The sequence below is a fragment of the Pteropus medius genome, unplaced genomic scaffold (genome assembly GCF_902729225.1).
Source record: "Pteropus medius unplaced genomic scaffold, Ma_sr-lr_union100, whole genome shotgun sequence".
Lineage (NCBI taxonomy): Eukaryota > Metazoa > Chordata > Mammalia > Chiroptera > Pteropodidae > Pteropus > Pteropus medius.
The window spans coordinates 2,288,666-2,307,634 of record NW_024353906.1 but is presented as its reverse complement, the minus strand read 5'-3'; the positions used below and the strand labels follow the sequence as shown (position 1 = coordinate 2,307,634).

Genomic DNA, 18,969 nt, shown 5'->3' with positions numbered 1-18,969 from the left:
GGAAAATGATTTTAAAAGGCCACAGAAGGTAATGAGCCCAGTTTACTGGCTTCTCTGCTGAGAAGGGCTCCTCCTGCTCCCTTTGGGGATGATCTCACATCAGCAGCACATGCGGAAATGCTGGGTACTGCTTTGCTTAGTACACCTCGGCACAGCCTTTCAAGGTCTGGGTCCTTTTCAGGCTCCGTTTCCTTCGGGCAAGTTATACTCATTTTATTTGAAAAATGTTCTGGATGCTTGACAAAACGTTAACTCATTCAATGCTCATAACAGATTTATGCATTATCTCATATTGATCTCCTGAGGTAGGCCAAATAATGCATCCCACAAAGATGTCCATGTCCTGTTTTCCCAAACCTGTGAATATGCTATGTTACGTGGCCAAAGGGATTTTGCAGATATGATTAAGTTAAGGATCTTGCTATAGGAATATTATCCCAGATTGTCCATGAGAGTCCAGTGTAACCACAAGGATTCTTACAAGAAGGTAGGCGGGAGGGTCGGGGTCAGAGACTGAGATGTGATTGAGGAAGCAGAAATCAGAGCGACGCTGTGCCCAGAGCTAAGGAATGCAAGCAGCCTGTAGAAACGGGAATATATGAGGATATGGATTCATCCCTAGAGTCTCCAGAAGGAATGTGGCTCTGTCACTCCTTGATTTTTGCTCCCTGAGACCCATTCAGGACTTCTGACCTTCAGAACTGCAAGATAAAATTGTGTTGTTTTAAGCCACTAAGTTTGTGACAATTTGTTAATATCACCAATAGAAATCTAATATACCTTCATTAACCAAGGCACAGATAGGTTAAGTAACATGGCCATGGTCATATGGAAAATAAATGGCAGAGCCAAGATTTTGAACTAGGCTGATCTGTGCACTTAGCCACTACACTGTGCTGCCTCACCTAGGGCTTCTCTTGAAGCTTATATCCTCTCTAGTCACCAAATAACTGAAGAGGGAACAGTTCCTTTTTACTCAGGAGGAATAAGACTTAATTGAAAATCATCAGAGAGGATTGAATTAGCCTGAGCCAGGGAAAAACGGTCTGCCTGTACTCTGTCCCCTGATAGCCTTGCTGTCTTGTAGTCAGTGAGGTAAACCAGTCGCCCCTAAAATCTCAGCCCCAGGCTTGACTACAAGAAGAAACTTTGATTCCCCTTCACCTCTACATTACAGTGTATACAAGAGACTCGAAACGGGGCATAATTGGCATTTATTCAAATTGCGCTTAATTGAATACTTCATCTGCACCTCAGAAAACCACATGGGGTACAGGCTCTGTAAAGAGGAAGTAATTTTCATTAACGGGATCTAAATTAGTCTGACACAAAGACCTACCTGTGCCTGTGGCACAGCTAATAATTGCCGTGTAATGAACCCGATGCTGCAGATGGATGAAGGTTTCTTATTCCTTTTTCATTTTGTCTTTCCTTCCTTCCTCGCTCCTTTCCTCTTTATCTCCTCCCCTCCCTTCCTCCCTTCCTTCCCTTTTGGATCTGTATGTCAAACAGGTGTGTTTTCAGAGAGGCCAGGATGGTGATGGTTGGATTGTAGAGGCCGTGTTCTCTGCTATTGCTAACAGACCAGAGAAAGTAAAATGAATTGTAATCTGACATGAACTTGGCCTTGCATCTTTTTCCTCATAAAATTGAGTTCTGTGCCCCTTAGGGAACCTTCCTTTTTTTTTTTTTAACTGCATGTTCAACTTATACTTTCCCTCTAACTCCTTCTACTCAGCCCACAAACACTAACAATCTTAAAGGGCTGGGAGAGGCTTCCTAGGACTTATTCCCAATAATGTAGGGAGTAGCAAGATAATTAAAATGTTAATCAAGCTACATTCAGAGACTGCAAAATGCTGATCAGCCCCGCAGCCAGGCCAGGAGGACACCTTCAGAACAAAGGAAGATTTCTACAGGGATTGCTAACAACCCATTCATTGCCCCACCTGTGGAAGGGGAAACAGGAACAACAGAGCCTTTAAGTGGCTGCCCTATACAAATAAAATCATTCATTCCCTGTGGATAAAACCATGGGGATCTATGGATTAAAGGCTGGGAACTGCCAGCAGACCTTTCGCTCTACATATTCTTACTTTTTCATGCTACATACTCTTCTCCTTCCTCACTGTATGTCTATATCAAAGGAAATGGGTTAACAAAGTTTTTTAAAATAATCACTCACAGGAACTAAAGAATAATATATAAACTGAATTCCCTGAACACCTGGCCCCTCTCTACTCAACTATCTTTCCAAGCCTCTCTTGGTTCCTCTCCCTCTTTGTCTCTGAGGGGAGACCACGCTCCATCTGTGGAGTGTTACCCCTTTGCTAATAAACTTTCCTTTTGACTCTAACTTTGGCATGTGTGTTGAATTCTTTCTTCATTCTGCCAAAGGACCCTCTTCCTCCCTCGGTGCAGACTTGCCTTTAAGGTAAAGCTTTTGGGGTATTCTTTTGTCCCTCCCTGGGCAACCTATCCCAGTAAAGTTTACCTAGCCAGGCCCCTGCCAAGGTCTGAGCTGGAAGGCGATGACACATACTAGTGGATACCACAGCAGCCTAAGATATAGATTTCTTTCAACACGTGTTTGGTGAGGAAGAAGGGAGATAGATATTCTATTAATATGGCAACTTCTGCTTTGTTTAAAAGATTTGTTGCAAGTATTTGTTATCTAGGGTAATAAGCCAATATTGAACCAATTAAAATCTAGCCAATACTGTTTCTTAGTAAATATCTCATTACTATCTGATATTCTCCAGTTTCAGAATTTAAGCTGCCTAAATTGTCCTCAAGAGACTGTCAACTGCCACCTCAGAGGTGGAGGCAAGTTCTCCAGTTACACTATGCCACAAGAAACCTCGAGAGAGAGAGATAGGTCTGTGCCAATAAGAAGTGCTTTTTATTATTATTTTGTTCATTTCAATTACCACGTGAGAGCACTGTCTGCTTCCATGGAAGTGAGTGGATTTTCATTTTGCCGGTTTTGTCAGGAGCAGTGTCGTGGGTAGTATCTGAGTTAACAAGTGCCAAGTTTCCAACATTTTCCAGTGGTTTGGGGTCTGCAGCGGGTCTCTTTATAGTCCATTCCTTAATCCAGTTTTGTGCTGTGAGTTCTCTCTGCAACCTTGACTAGGCCAGGGGGTACAAATGGGGTGGGCTATTGGCTGCCCAGCTCATGAGGTCTTAACCCAGGCTCGCTGTCCACCTGGTGTGAGCATTCCTTTACTACAGGCACAGCCCTTCAGTGATGACCAACAAGCAAGGCCTACAGGCCAGAGACTTGTAAAATGAAGCTAAGCATGAACTTTCTCATAGATTCCATATAATATCTGCTGCTTGGGATGTAATGCTGCCCTTCTATTTTACTCATGTTCTCTAACTTGACCTTAGCACCCATTAATTTCAAGTTCATAGTAAGGTGGCGTTTAGTATCAGGGCAAATGCTAGAATGGAAGAAACCCAATCCAGGGCTAGGGCTAGCCAGGAAGCTGCCAGTTCTGTCTGCATTTCAGGGCCTGGAGCCAGAGGGACCCTTCAGAAAGATGATTGGTGGCCCCCATCTTCACTCAGGTGACACTGTTCTCTCCAGTAGTGCCCTGCAGTTCATCCCAGGGCTATGTGCTGACGAATGGACATCAGGTCACTGGGGAAACATATCTATGTGGCAGGAACCCATGAGGATGAAAGAAAATACTATGGAAGGATGGGCCAGGTAGACAGTAAGGAGTCACAGGCTAAAGGAAAGCTTTGTAGCCCCTGGCCCAGTTGTCTATAGAGAGCACCTTTTGGCTCAGGTGTACCCATTTTCTTAGCTTCTCATCCTCTTTTCCAGATTGTGACCATCTTGGCAAACATGTCTGTCCTAGAGCAGTGCGCCTCTGACATCATTCAGGAGAATGGTATGTATTTTCAGCAGTGTGCACGTTGTATGGATTATTTAGCTATACAGGACCGTGTGCCTTTGTGTTTGTGTGAAGGCCTATGTGGAGGTATGTAAATTTGTACCTGAGGGTCTCTACAATTGAATGAGCATATATATGTGTGCTTATGTGTGCAACCGGGCCAATGCATAAATGTTTGCTTGCTTTCATGGGGCTTCAAATCTACTGGGAGACAGTGAACAAAAAAAAAGATAGAGAATGTCAGAAGGTGATAGTACCACGCAGAAAATAAAGCAGGGAAGGAGGTGAGGTAGACCCAGTGGAGGAGGGTGACAGTTGCTATTTTCATTATGGTGGGAAGAGAAGACGGAAGTTTCTCATTATGATCCCAAAAGTAAAAATCTACAAGCAGATGTATCCCAACTTTAAATCATTCCTATCCTATTGGATTTGGCCTTAGTAGAAAGCTGAAGTTCCCGAGGAGTAAGGGAGCATGTCGGGGCAAGCTGGATCCTTTTACCCCTCACCTGAGAGCATTTCTTTCCCACTTGCTCTCCTGTGCACCAAGGTGCAGGTTTCGTTGGCCTGGCACTGATCTAAGCAGTCCCTGCTGGAGGACCAGCCACCTACCTACCTTACAGCTGGGAACAAAGTAGTGAGAGCTTCCTGTTACGGGGAAATAAGGGAGCAATTAGCAACCAGTCGAAACCACAGACGCTAATGAGGATGAGTGAGTTGGGAGCCCCGGCCAGCTGCCTCTGCTCTTATTACACCTTCTTCTCCCAGGTTGCCCCACTATTTTAACAAGCATATACATTTCCCATCTCCCATTGCTCTATTACTAATTGAAAGACATCATTTTGTGTTAATTCTATGTGACTGAGCTAATAGTAAAAAACTGTCCTGAGCCTTCTGAAGCTGGGAGTCTGAGGCTGTCATTTGTGGCATGTTACTTCAGGACTTGGAGCCTTAAGCTCAAAGTGGTCAGCAGGCCAATGGATCAGGGATTTGAATATTTGGCATCTGTAGAGGATTTAATGGTTTGCAAAATGCTATTGATGGACTCATTTAGGTAATAGTTGTTGAAACCTACTGTGTTCCTGGCATTATGCTAAACAAAGAAAGGAGCACAGAGGTAAATTCTTGCCTTTGTCCTAGAGGATATCGCAGTCTAGAAGGATAGTTGATATAACATGACAGAAGTTTGACATCTACAATAAAATAATGCAGCAGAGGGAGGATGGTATAATGGTTAAGACTGTGAAAACTGGAAACAGACTGCTTGAATCCTGGCTCTGCTATTTACTGACTGTATGACCTATGCATATCCGTCTATGCAAAAGGGGAACAACGTAATACTTGCCTCTTAGGGATGATATGAGGATTAATAGAAAGCATGTTAGGAGTGTGTCTAGCACAGAACGAGAACTATGCTAAGTGTATCTGCTCTTTCAGGAAACAGGGGCAATCTCACAGAGCTCACATGAAGAGTATGATGGAAAGACTATTTACAAAAGTGGGGCAGGACTTCTAGAATCAGCAGTGTTCCTGGGTGACACAGCCAAAGGCCACAGGAAGACGTTCGTCCTCCTGGGCTGGACAGGGCATGCCCTGGTGTGCAGGCTGGGCTTTGAAAAGCTGTCCTCTTACCAGGATGCATGAGACTCTGATGTGCCTTGCCCTGTAGCCTGGTGATTTTTTTTCCCCCTCTGTCCTGTCTCAAATTATGTGTGAGTGTGGTGATGGGGTGTGTGTGTGGCGGGGGGGGGGTGGTGCTAGGTGAAGGGGACAATACTGGGAGGTCAGAGACTGTGGTTGCTGGTCATCCTTACACCAGGAGGCAGGCCAGAGCAGCCCAAGCTCTTGTCAATCCACTGGCATGACTATCCGCCTTTTAGCTAATTATGCTTCTCCCTGAGTGCCTGAGGCTGAACTGGGGAGTGTTGGCAAGGAAACCTGATGCTGGGGGCTGGTCTCCAAACCTGTAACTCCACATTTCTGTCATTGAGCCTGGCCAGCACTTAGGAAACACATTCTGGATTTTCCTAGGCAGCCTCAATTTTGTAGCATCTTATCTTCTTCTAGATAAGACTTATAAAGTATATATTTAAAGAAAACTTAGTTTTTATACATTTGTAAGACTTTTTACGTGAATATATTCACATTCATCCCTTTGATAGTCATCCAACAAATATTTGAGCTGATTACTATTCTGGATACTTTAGACATAACACATGCAGGAAGTGGACAAAAATCCTTGCCCTGTGGCACTTACCTGCTAGTATATGAGAAACTATTCTTTTTCAGATTACAGGTGCAAAGCTGGGAAAACAGCTTCTTTATGGGAACCTTAACCAGAATGAGTTAGTAAAATTTCTTAAGCTTGTGGTACTTTCTATAGTTGTCATTTTGGTTCCTCCTGTTCATGTCCCCACAGAATATAATGTGCATATCATAGGACATTAACAGCCATAACCTTGTCTTAGGGACATTGTGGCATAGGGAGCCTGAAGACCATGTTTCACTCAGTGATCAGAGAGAGGGTTTGAGAGAGAAGCACCTTGCCCCAAGATAAGAGCGTGTGGTGGCAGAGTTAATAGGGCTAAGAAAGACAGGGACTGCAGAGTCCTTTGAGCCTGTAAGAGGGACATATGGGGCACTTACTTACACAGCTCACCAGAGAGAGAAATGGCCCTTCCCCAAGACTGAATAGTCTTAGGGTCCATAACTAACTCACAGTCCTTGTGCATGAGGACATAGGAGAGTTAGAAATTGCATCTGGGTCAAGTAAGATTCAGAGAGTCACTTGTTGGAGGCACTGAACTGGAACTGACTCTCTGTGTGAACTTGAGAAATCGTTCCCTTTCTCCAGACCTCAGATGCTCATCTGTGAAATGGGGTAGAGGGAGGGGCTGGGCTAGAAGAACTCTAATGACCCTTCTGGCTCTGGTCTAAGTTAGAGGTTGCAAAATTAGATGCCTACAGGACCCAGACAGGTAATTGAAATGGATGATGTGGGCTCAGCAGGGACTGGATCAATCTGACTTAAAAGAGTAAACTTATGATAAGCTTCAGCAAATCGTTGGGCTCAGTGTTGTCAGATCATGCAGTAACATTTTTAGAAGCTGGAAATAGGATTTTGTGGAAATCTTCCAATTTTCATATTAGCAAAAATTTAATAAAATGTTTTAGACACTGTGTGAAGCAACAAAACAAAGCAAAATGCATCTGTGGGCCATGTCTAGTTTTAGTTCCAAACTGGCAAGTGCCACTGGTACAGGAAATGGGGTGTAGGGGCTGGGGCAGTTAGGGAATACCTCCCACAGAAGATAGACTCTTACTACCACCTGCAGGATGAGAACAACTTAGATGGAGAGTGAGAGAGAAAACGACATCTCCTGCAGAAAGAATTAGATGGGCAAAGGCACAAGGTGGTAGTGGAAGTCAGTGTAGGTTTGCTGGACAATCAGAAGGCAGATGTGGTTTCAGGGCAGAGTGGGAAGGCTTCTCAACTCACCACATTCAGGCCTAAATCTCTCAATCCAACAACTCCAGCCTCCTCTAGTGCTTAAATCCCTTCTAAAACATTTGATCTATTGCTTAACCAGCCTAGGTTTGGGTCACCTCCCACCAGGGGGACTCATCACTTCTGGATCTGACTCAGATGCAGCCGGCATCAGAGGTGAAGAGTTAATGGAGAATAACCAGATTATCTGGGTTCTGATACCAGCTCTCCAGCTCCTTACTGCATGTCCCTGGAAAAGATCCTTCATTTCTCTCTGGGCCTCAGAGTGAATTGTAATAGTACCTAGTCCATGAGGCTATTGGGAGGTTTTAGGGGATCATGCACTTATAGGGCATTTAGTACAGTGCCAGGCACATAGTAAAAGCTCAGAAATAGCATTAAGAAAATTAAAACGGATGTCTTCCAAATGTCCCCAAGGATAGTGACTTGGTACCTGGAATCAGAGATACCCCCAGGGCAGAAGGAGTAGAAGAAGTGGCCTTATCCAGCTTCCAAACTGTGGCTGCAACCCCCTAAGTCATTCTGACAGCCTTTGCTTAAGCCCTGCAGCCATCCATCCAGCTGGCCCCAAGGGTAAGTCTCCCAACTGCGGTGGCTACCAACTGTTCATCTTTTTCCACCCAGGGGTCCAGCTTATTATGGGCATGCTGTCTGAGAAGCCAAGGTCTGGGACCCCTGCTGAGGTGGCGGCCTGTGAACGAGTCCAGCAGAAGGCTGCAGTGACCCTGGCGCGTCTCAGCCGAGACCCAGATGTGGCACGGGAGGCTGTGCGACTGAGCTGTAAGTGGTGCTGGCTGGAGTTGGGGGCTCGGGGATGAGAGCAGCCCTGATTTTGCAATGGCGACAGAGGACTCAGAGCAAGAGCTGGCTGGGGTGAGCCCCACCATGAGTGCTGGGAAATGCTGGGGTAGAGGCTCAGGACGCAGCCCCTAGTCTAGTTTATAACCTGAGGCTGAAGCAAGATAGTGGAAGGGCCTGAAGAGGTTTAAGTTGGCCAGAATGGTGACTCACCTGCAGACTTTCTGTTAATTATGACCCCATTCACTCATTCATTTCCTCATTCATTCACTCATTCAGTTATTCACTTACTCCTTCATTTATTCATTTGTTCATTCACTCGTTAATTAATCCTTTGCTTACTCATTCGTTAACTCATTCATTACTTTATTCATTATTAACTAATTTTTTAATTCACTCATTATATTGCTCATTCATTTAGTTAGTCACTTATTTACCCAGCAAAAGTTTTCAGATCACCCACTCTATGCTAGTTTCTGTGCTGAGTGCTAGGCATATAACACTGACCATAACATTGTCCTGACCACAGGGATTTCAGCCCTAATGGGATGGCAGATATGGAGAGAAACATTTGCACTTGGATGTCATAGAGTGATGGTCAAAGCATGGCCATAGCACATTTAGTAACTTACATTTATCTGAGTGGGTCAAAGAGTGTTTTAGCAAGGAGATGAGTCTTCAGCTGTGGTTTGAGGTGTTATTCTGATGTGCAGGCTGAGAAAGGGTGCTCCAGGTAGAGGCACGAGAATGGGCCTGGCAGTGTCACCTATCGTACAGACACAGGGACAGCAAGAGGTGGTCCTGGGACAGCAGAACCTTGCAGCTTTGTAAAGTCTTTATGGAGGATAAACATACAGAATGGTCTATGCTGTCTACCATTTATTACTATCTTATAGTGAGTTGTTTTGTTTTGTTTTTTTTGAGTGAAAAACTCAATTTGCATTCAAAAGCAAAGTCATTTATTTAATTTTCTTTTGTAAAGATCTAGACAACATTATCCAATGCAATCTGTGGTTCTCTGTAGTTTTAGCTATAATATATTTTCTGACTGATAGGCAATTGGGGGGAACAAAGGTACTGGGCAGTTACACTGATAAAGATATAAACATTAAACATAGCTCTGGTAAAATCAGAAGTACCTACACAAAAGTATCTCTCAGAGAGCCCCATACTACCTTCTGGTGTAATATTAACTGAATTCAGTCCTGGCAAGTATTCTGGCTCTTCCAGGTTTGGGTTAGATGCCACAGCTCATCCTGACCCTCACCAGGGTCTCTTTGCACCTGAGGGAACAGAAGGTTTCCACCACAAGCTCCTCCAGCTGCATTCGGCCCCCTTCCCCATCCAGTTGGGCTGAGAGGGACCCTGGGAACTACTTGTTTCCACAGACCTCCATGCAGAGAGCTGTGTGTGAGAGAGGAGAGCTTCTCTGACTTAGGGCTGGGCCCCGTCCAGGGCTTGAGGTTCCCCATGTCTCACACAGGTATGTCCCGCCTCATTGAGCTCTGCCGGTCACCCTCTGAGAGGAACAGCAGTGACGCCGTGCTCGTGGCCTGCCTGGTGAGTTCTCAGCCTTCCCCCAGATTTCTCTCTGGGTTTTGGGATTGCAGACCAGGGGCCAGGAAAAGCTGGCTATGCCGTGGTTGTCTTGGGTAAGCCATTAAACTTCTCCGGGCTTCAACTTTTCTCTATAAAATGGTGATAATAGTAATACTATTTCACTTAATTCATAAAATTATGAAGAAAATTACATGAGGTTATATATGTGAAAGATGGGGGGCTGGGGAACCCCTCCCCCATGCTTAGTAACTATGAACCTTTGAGGTTCTAGGAAATCTTAACAGTGATCAAGACCAGAGTGGCTGGCTGGAGGAACGCTAGGTGCTGTTAGTGATGTCACGGTGCTTGCAGCATGTGGGCGCTAGGGTAAAGAAGTCTTCTGCCTTTTCCTAGCTGGATGTGGTGAGAAAAGCCTTCCTTTTTCTTTGGACAGAGCCTCTCTGCTAGTGCTCTTCCTGCTTTGCAGCTCTCTCTTCCTCTATGGAATAGGACTGGAGACAATAGGACAGGACAGAGAGGCAGCCAGCTACCAGCATCTTCACCCTGAACCAAGTGCATCCTGGGAGGTCCCCACTCAACTTCTTGATGCTTGGGGTACTCATTAATTCATCCAGTAGCACCAGATGGGGAAATGCATGCTTCGTCTCTGCACTCCTTCCTGCCTTGGCTGTAATGAATTCCAAAGCAGAACAGCTTTTAGTCGGAAGCATCAGGGAGCAGGGAAGCCATTGTATAAACAGGCCATTTTACTTCCAGAAGGGAGTGCCAGATCCTTGATTGGTCCTCAAAATATGCAAGACAGAAGTGATGGATCTAGAGGTCCCTTAAGCTATTTCACAGTAAAGCCTCCTCCTCACCTGTCTTTTTTTTTTTTTAACTGAACTCACCTTATTTTTGGAAGCTCCTGATGGGCACTGTATGGTGATAGAAAGAACAGGGCATTACGGTCAGATACACCTGTCTTGTTTCGTCATTAATGAGTTGTGTGACATTGAGTAGTTCCCTAAGTGCTATAAATTATATTCAGTAAATATTTACTAAGTGATTCTAGGTACCATATACTCTTCTAGGCTACAGGGATATTGCTGTGAGAGAGAGAAAAAAAGGTAAATCTCTGCTCTCATAAGGCTTTTATTCTGGTATCTACAGAACAACCTTAACCTTTTTGGGGCCTTTGTTGATCTGGTGAAGCTTATGGAACCTTTCTCAGTATAATGTTTTAAATGCATGCAACAAAATACATAGAATTAAAAAGGAAACCAATTATATTAAAATAATTATTAGAATATTTAAACATGTGATATATATTATATGTACTTTTAAATAAATACATTAAATAAGAGCTATTGTACCCTTGACTGGCAATGAGTGTCAATGATATTTGAAGGTATCTACAACAACTGTCATAGGATATGGAAGTGTGTGATTTCTACTGGTGAACAAGTCACAGGGATTGCTGAGACTTCAGGATTTATTGCTACATTCACAACTGAAAAAGAGGCTAAGTTTCAGTTAGAGGTTGTTGAATGTAAAGATGTATTTTTTTTTCATCCAGTTTCACAGATCTTAATTCTGTTTGGTCTAGTAAGTCAAATGGAGAGAGATTAATAGCTGGCACACACATAATAATTGGTCCCAATTACCATTATCTTCAAAGCTCGGACAGCCAGCAACTGCCTGACACTGACTAGGCCCTGAGGAAAGATTGGAAAACTATAAAGCTCCATTTGGATATGTGGGTTTGTTATGATTCCTTTTGCATTTTTATTATTAGTTTGAAGAACAGCACACAGAAGGGCTTGGCCACTATCCTTGATCTCTTAAAGGGCTTTCCAGTGAAAAAGGGATTAAATTTCTCCTTGTAGATGAGTTGTTGGAGGCTAAAGAGAGCCCCTCCCTCCCTAATCTACCCTCCATGTGACTGCTGGGCTAATTTTCCTCATGCTAGTTTACAACCTTGACACTTCGATAAACGACCCTCCCATGGCTCCCCATGATCTATGGCCTACTGTCCGCCTGCTCAGCCCTTTGCATTGTCCTCTGACCCACCCCTGGGCTCTGAAGGCTTCCCACTGCCTCTGGGCCCTGTCCAGCCTGGGCCTTTGCCTCAAGCCGATGCCCTTTCTACAGCTCTGCCAAGTACCACCTTCGAGGCTCAGATGGAAATCTCTGTCCTCCATGAAGCTTCCCAGGAGCTCCCCGTGCCCAAAGACAGGGAGCAAACAGTGTGCACCTGGGCCTGCCGGCTTGGATTTTGTCTTCCCCGGTAAGAGGCGGGTTGTTAGCCGGTGTTCCAGTGTTAAAAGGGGAGGCTCTTGGAATTCGAGCATGGGCCTGCCTGACACGGCAGGTCTTGATTTTTGACCAGGCCATCTCCTCTCCAGCCATGCTTTCTGCTCCCATGTCCTATGGCCCAGGTCTTGCTACCTTGGCTCATGGGGGAGATTTATAGGTCCCTCCCCCACTTCAACCTAGACCTTCTTAGGGTCAGGGTCTTTTTCCTGTTCTTTGTACTTCCATAGGACCTTGGGTTCAGTAACTATTTCTGGCCTGGCTGAGGGACTTGGAGACTTTTTTCCACCACTGGCCCCACCTGCCACCACAGCCCCTAGTGCCACTTGGAGCCCAGCTTGGTGGATGGCGTGAAGGCTACCTCTCCTGCCCATTTCCAAGGCCACCTTAGTTTCAAGCCTCTTCAGGTGGAGGGAGGACATTTCAATTATCCTCTGCTATGTCTGGAAAGTGGCAGTGCAGATTTCCTCCTGCAAACAGAAATGATTTTTCCTTAATGAAGTGGCTGTCGATGAGCTGCTGGGCTTGTTTCCTATGGGGGTGTTTTCAGACTGTCTGGGGATGAGATCCTGGGATGACTGGCTGTTAACCCTTCAAGGAAAGCAGAGGCCGAGAGAAAGGCTTCAGAAGGATGGAGGTACTTTGAGCCCATGTACACTGAGGAGCGGGTGCTCCCGATGATTTGGGTTCATGTCCTGCAGACTTTCTGAGGACCCTGGGGAGATAAGGGTGTCTATTTGCCTCTATGCTTTTTCAGGTTGTTACGGCGCGAACAATTCTGAGACCCACGGAGCCAATCGAGATTAATTATGAGCCTTTATTAGCCGGCCGGCGACTGATTCTCTACCACGTAGGGCTAGAGGAGATCAGCCCCGAGCTTTCAGAGGAGGCAGCTGATAAAGCTTGAGACCATATCCTGGTGGTCTCCTGAACAAGCCAGCAGATTACAGAAGTGGAAGTTGGCTGTTAGCATATCTTTGCCCGGAACAACACCCTTAATTAACAAGTGAATGGATTACAGAAGCAGACATTGGCCACCTTCATATCTTATACAATACACTTCCTAAACCACACACAAGCAAGTAGAACAACTCCTGATATCTAAAGATATTTCTTCCCTGTAGCTGACTTAGCTAGTTTGCTCCCTTGAAAATTTTCCACCCTTAACAAGGTCAGTTTCTAATTCTCTCTCTCTCATGTTTTGTTTTGCTTTTCTCTAGAGGTTGCCTCCTCTCTTCAGAGTTTCTCTCTCCTTCTTTCCCTTTCCCCTTCCTGTCCTTCTTTTTATCTCCCTTAACCCTCTCTCACTTCCTCTCTTCCCTCCTCATCTGGCCTCCTCACCGCCTCCTATCTCTCTCCTGTGATCTTCCCGACCCCCAGGGTACTCTCTTTTTCTTCGTTACCATCTCTCTTTCCATCTCGCTTTCATGCTTGTTCTCATTTTTTTCACCGGTTTATCTTTCTCTTTGTTTCTATGTTTCCTTCTTGTTTTGCTGTTGTCTCTTTTTCTCTGTCTCTCTGCTATTTTCTACTACCTCATTTTCTCTCTTCACAGGTCTGTTTTCTAATTCTTTGTCTCTCTTCCCCCGTCTCTCCCTCTTGCTTTATTTTTACCCCTGATGATGTAAAGTCCTCACATCCTCATCTGCTAATGATTCCTGGCTTCTTTTTATGCAACTCAAGGGCAATGGAGTTATTTCTCCCAGTTGGATCGAGAGGAATCAGAAAGTGCCACAGAGTCTGCCTCTTTAGCCCTTGGGGAAGTCATACCCTGGAAGAGTTAGGACACGCTAGTTAGAGACAAGTCTCCTAGAGTCTACTTCCTGCCACTAGTTTTTCAGACCCTGCCCATGTGCTCAGAGGCACATGTCCCTTCTCCTTTATCCAGCTTGGACATGGCAGTGCCTGTTAATTTAATAACAAACTTAAGTCATCCTCTGTTCACCAGCTTGGAGATTTCTCAACAGTAAGTTACTTCTCATGTTTAAGTAATGAGCTCTATGTCTGCCTTGTACTCAGGATAACCTAGTGTCCTGCGTTTTCAGCATCCTGACTGTGTGTAAAGGTATGAGGGCCCTGGAGCTGAACCGCTGTGTATTCTAGGGAAGTCCACTTTCCTTCGCTGAGCCTTGGTTTTCTTATTTCCAAATTGGAGATCATGATATTTACCTTGCAGTGTGCTGTAAGGGTGTGTTGGCATTCCTTCTTCTTTGCTTCCTCTGCCGTTCCAGGTATTACCCGCTGTCTTTGTTTCCCAGGGAAAGACATCCTTAAGCTCTCACCTTGTTTTCTGATGTGTATAGACTCTAAAGGGGGAAGGAATTAATATTCATTGAGCACTTAATATGCACCGCCTCAGATAACCGTAAAAAGGTCTAGATCGGTACACAGCTCACGTTTGCAGTTTTAGGTAGCTCTAGCAGCAAGACTGAATTATAAAGCACTTTGTTTCGCAGACATTTCTTGAGCCCCCTGCCAACCCTTGTTCTACCTGCTGTAGATACAGAGAAAAAAAAGAGTCTCTACCCTTAAGGAGCTCAGAGTTTAATGTGGGAAATAAATACCTAAAAACAGTTGCAGTCAAGTGTGAGAAGGTTGAGGGCAGCCCAGGTGGTGTGGACACACAGGTAAGGGAGGGGCTGCCTCTGCCTCAAGGAATCAAGGAAGGCTTCACAGAAAAGGTGACAGTGGGCCAGGAGCTGCCAGATGAATGCAACTGCTGGCTAGAAAAGAGTGAGGAGGGACTTTGTGTCATTAAGAAGAGCTGAGCAAGGGCATATGGGCATCAAATGGAATAGCATACTCAGAGAAGAGTGAAACACTCAGTGTATGGAGACTTGGGCAGTGGTTTCATTCTCTCTGCACCTCTCCTGTTCATCCCCATATTGGTGGCAGAATGTCTATCTCCTTCAACTTTGTGACTTGCTTCCTCTCTCTCCTCCTTGCCATCCCATAGTGCTTTGCACAGAACCTTGCTGAATTCATGGATAAATGAATAGCCCTTGCAGTTCTAAGTTTCCTCTAGGGACCTGGAAGTAGGAATATAACTCTGCTATTGCTTCTGGCAGTTCCAGTCTCTAAGATAAACAAATTTTGAACTTAAATATGTCACTAAGTTGACCAGATTCTTAAAATGACAGATCTTGAAAACAACCAGTTTCCTAGGATGACTGAAAAACCAAGATAGCAAGACAATTATTAAGATCATGAAGACTTTCAGATGACATTCGCCATGGTGACCAAGGTACAAATGAAACCAGATGACTAAGTATTAAGTTTGCTATGGTGACCAAAAGGACCAGATCACTAAGATGTCAAGGTGATGAGCAGCTCAAATTGCTTGGTAAATGAGCCACTTCCTGAAATACATCTCTCCAAGCAGTTGAAGGAAATACATGCAGCTGAGCAGGAATCAGTCTGACCGGTGTCATCTCTGTTTTCTCCCCAGGCTGCTCTGCGTAAATTGGCTGGAGTCTGCCCTGAAGGCCTTCAGGACTCTGACTTCAAGCAGCTGGTCCAGCCCCGGTTGGTGGATTCTTTCTTACTCTGCAGCAACATGGAGGAGAGTTTTGTGTAGTGGGTGTGGCCGAGGAAAGGCATTCAGCCCCATTCCGATGCCCCCTCTGAGTACACACCTGTGAACACACCTGACTACACATCAACCCCCTCACCTCCTTATTTATATTTAATTTATTTTTTACATGAAATGGACAGAGGGTTAAATACTCTGGCAACATCATCAGGCAGTCTGTGTTCCTTGGGAGTATTTTTTGTTTTTATTTTTTGACTTCTGTGACTTTCCAGTTACAGATGTTGAAAGGCGTAATGGCTAATATGACAGATTGTCATGAGTGATTTCACTTCGTATTGATTTCTCTACTCTCACTATATAATCTTGCCTCATTTTTTAAAACTTAGGAACCAGAGTATTATAACTGCCCAGCAGTTTTTTTAAAGTTGAATTTGTTCTTTCTAAAAATTTTAAATGAATTTCATAGTTTGACAGAATATACTAGAAGGAAAGTTTTATTCTTTAATAAATGGAATCATGCAAAATATGCTTGGATTTTCTGTTTAAATTATGTCTTAGACTAACTTCTTGGTTTCCAAGGTTTCATGCCACAAAAAATTTTCAACTATTGAAACTGCATAGAAAGTTGTATTGTTTTCATAGATACATAATTGCGTCAAGTTCTGAGTGATTTAATGAGGAATCAAAAATATTTCCAAAGTCCCCAGACACTCTGTTTCTCTTGGCTTCTTTGCTTTTGTGTAACCTCTTGGTGAACAGCTTCCTCAAAAGTATACTTGAAAGTAGTGGTGTGCTGGAGCTGGCTGATGCCAGCTTGCAAGGGACAATTATGAGGATCTCTTCTCAATTTCACATTCAGTGACCTTATGTTGGTAGCTTGAAATTGGCAACAATGTAAGTATTTACACCACAAAAATTGGTAGATGCTACAAATCAGAGCTTTGTTATTTTTTTCCAGAGAGCTCATTTACCAATTCCATTGCTTGAAAGTATCACAAAAATCTGTGAATCCTTCTGAAAGGTTAAATATCCTCATATCATGATATAATTTTATGCAATTCAAGAAACCTTTCTTGAATTCCATTACATCAAGTGGCTAAAAAAGAAAAATCACATGATCATATCCATAGATGCAGAAAAAGCATTTGATAAAATGCAACACCCATTTGTGATTTTAAAAAATTTCAATAAACTAAACATAAAGGGAAATTTTCTCTATTTGATAAGGAATATCTACAGAATACCTAGAGCCAACATCGGACTTGAAGCTTTCCCACTAAGAACCTTGAAGTTTTCCCAAAAGATCAGATACGAGGCAAGGATGTCTCTTTTCATCACTCCTTTTTTAATATCATACTGGAGATTCTAGCTAATGCAGCAAAACAAGAAATGGAAACAAAAGTTATACCAATTGGGAAGGGAGATGAAACTATCCTTGTTCTCAGAGGACATGATCGTTTATATAGAAAATCTGAAAGAATCAATAAGAAAACTCCTGGAACTAATAAGCAAGGTTCTAGGATAGAAGGTTAATATACAAAAATTCATCACTTTATTATACACCAACAATAAAGTGGAATTTGAAATTAAAAACATAATATCATTTACATTAGCACCTCAAAAATGAAATACTTAGGTATAAATCTAACAAAATATGTACAAGATTTATATGATAAAAACTACAAAGGTTGGATGAGTGAAATCAAAGAAGTAAATAAATGAAGAGCTATTTCATGTTCATGGATAGGAAGACTCAGTATTGTCAAGATGTCAGTTCTTCCCAGCTTGATCTGTAGATTCAATACAATCACAATCAAAATTCCAGCAAGTTATATTGTATATATCAACAAACTGATTCTAAAGTTTATACGAAGGGGTCTCAAATAGTCAACACAATATTGAAGGAGAGGAACAAAGTTGGAAGACTGACATTACCTGATTTCAAGACTTTCTATAAAGCTACAGTAATCAAGACAATGTGGTGTTGGTGAAAGAACAGAAAAATAGGTAAATGGAACAGAATAGAAAGCCCAGAAATATACCCCCATTGGTCTACTGATCGTTGAGAAAGAAGCACAGGCAATACAGTGCGACCAAGATTGTCTCTTCAATAAATAGTGCTAGAACAACTGGAGATCCACATGCAAAAAAAAAAAAAAAAAAAAAAAAGGAACCTAGACAGAGATCTTATACTCTTAGCAAAAATTCACTCAAAATGAATCACAGATATAAATGTAAAATGCAAAACTATAAAACTCCTGGAAGATAACAGGAGAAAATCTAGATGACCTTGGGTATAATGATGACTCTTTAAATACAACACCAAAGGCATGAACACAAAAGAAATAATTAATGATTTGGTCTTTATTAAAATTAAAAACTCCTGGTCTTCAAAAAACAATGTCAAGAGAATTGAAAGACAAACCATAGACTGGGAGAAAAATATTTGCAAAAGACACGTGTGGTAAAAGCCTATTCTCCAAAATATGCAAAGATCCCTTAAAACTCAACAATAAGAAAACAAACAACTCTATTAAAATTGGGCCAAAGACCATAACAGACATCGCACAAAAGAAGATGTACAGCTAGCAAATAAGCATATAAAAAGATGCTCTATGTCATATGTCATCAGGGAAATACAAATTAAAACAATGAGCTATCACGACACACCTATTAAAATGGCCCAAATCCGAAATACTGCAACACCAAACACTTGTGAGGATGTGGAACCACAGGAACTCTCATTCATTGCTGGCAGGAATGCAAATGGTACCCACCACTTGGAAGACAGTTCAGTAGTTTCTTACAAAACTTAACATATTCTTACCATATGTTCCAGCATTTGTGCTCCTTGGTATTTCTCCAAAGGACTTAAAAAATTATGTCTACACAAAAACCTTCACATGGATATTTATAGCAGCTTTATTTATAATTACTCAAACTTGGAAGCAACCAAGCTGTCCTTTAGTAAGAGAATGAGTAAATAAATCCAGACAAGATGAATATTACTCAGTGCTAAAAGTAAGTGAGTTTATTGCATGAAAAGACATGATAACTCAAAGCATATTACTATGAAAAGCCAATCCGAAAAGGATCACATACTATATAATTCCCAAATATATTACTAATACCTGAAAAGGCAAAACTGGAGGTGGTAAAAAAAAATATCAGTAGTTGCTAGAGCTGGGGGTGGGAAGAGATGAACAGGTAGGCAGACCAGAGGATTTTCAGGACAGGGAAGCCTCTGTATGGTATCATAGATACAACGGTTATATTACTCTGTCCAAACTGATACAATGTACAACACCATAATGTAAACTATAGACTTTGGGTGATTATACCATACAGTGTAATGACTTGGAAACTGAAATTTCAGG

At 43.0% G+C, this 18,969-nt stretch overlaps 1 protein-coding gene across 2 annotated transcripts in view; it reads left to right on the top strand.

Moving 5' to 3' along the window:
- The window catches only part of INSC (INSC spindle orientation adaptor protein), an 86,268-nt gene extending 70,296 nt beyond the window's left edge, over positions 1-15,972 (top strand). For both annotated transcript variants that reach the window (XM_039851495.1, XM_039851494.1), the window contains 4 exons: positions 3,836-3,902; positions 8,035-8,190; positions 9,692-9,768; positions 15,509-15,972. In XM_039851495.1, the coding sequence (XP_039707429.1) occupies positions 3,836-3,902; positions 8,035-8,190; positions 9,692-9,768; positions 15,509-15,637 (429 nt within the window). In that variant the 3' untranslated portion in view covers positions 15,638-15,972. The remainder of the gene's footprint in view (positions 1-3,835; positions 3,903-8,034; positions 8,191-9,691; positions 9,769-15,508) is intronic.
- Positions 15,973-18,969: the final 2,997 nt, after the last annotated feature.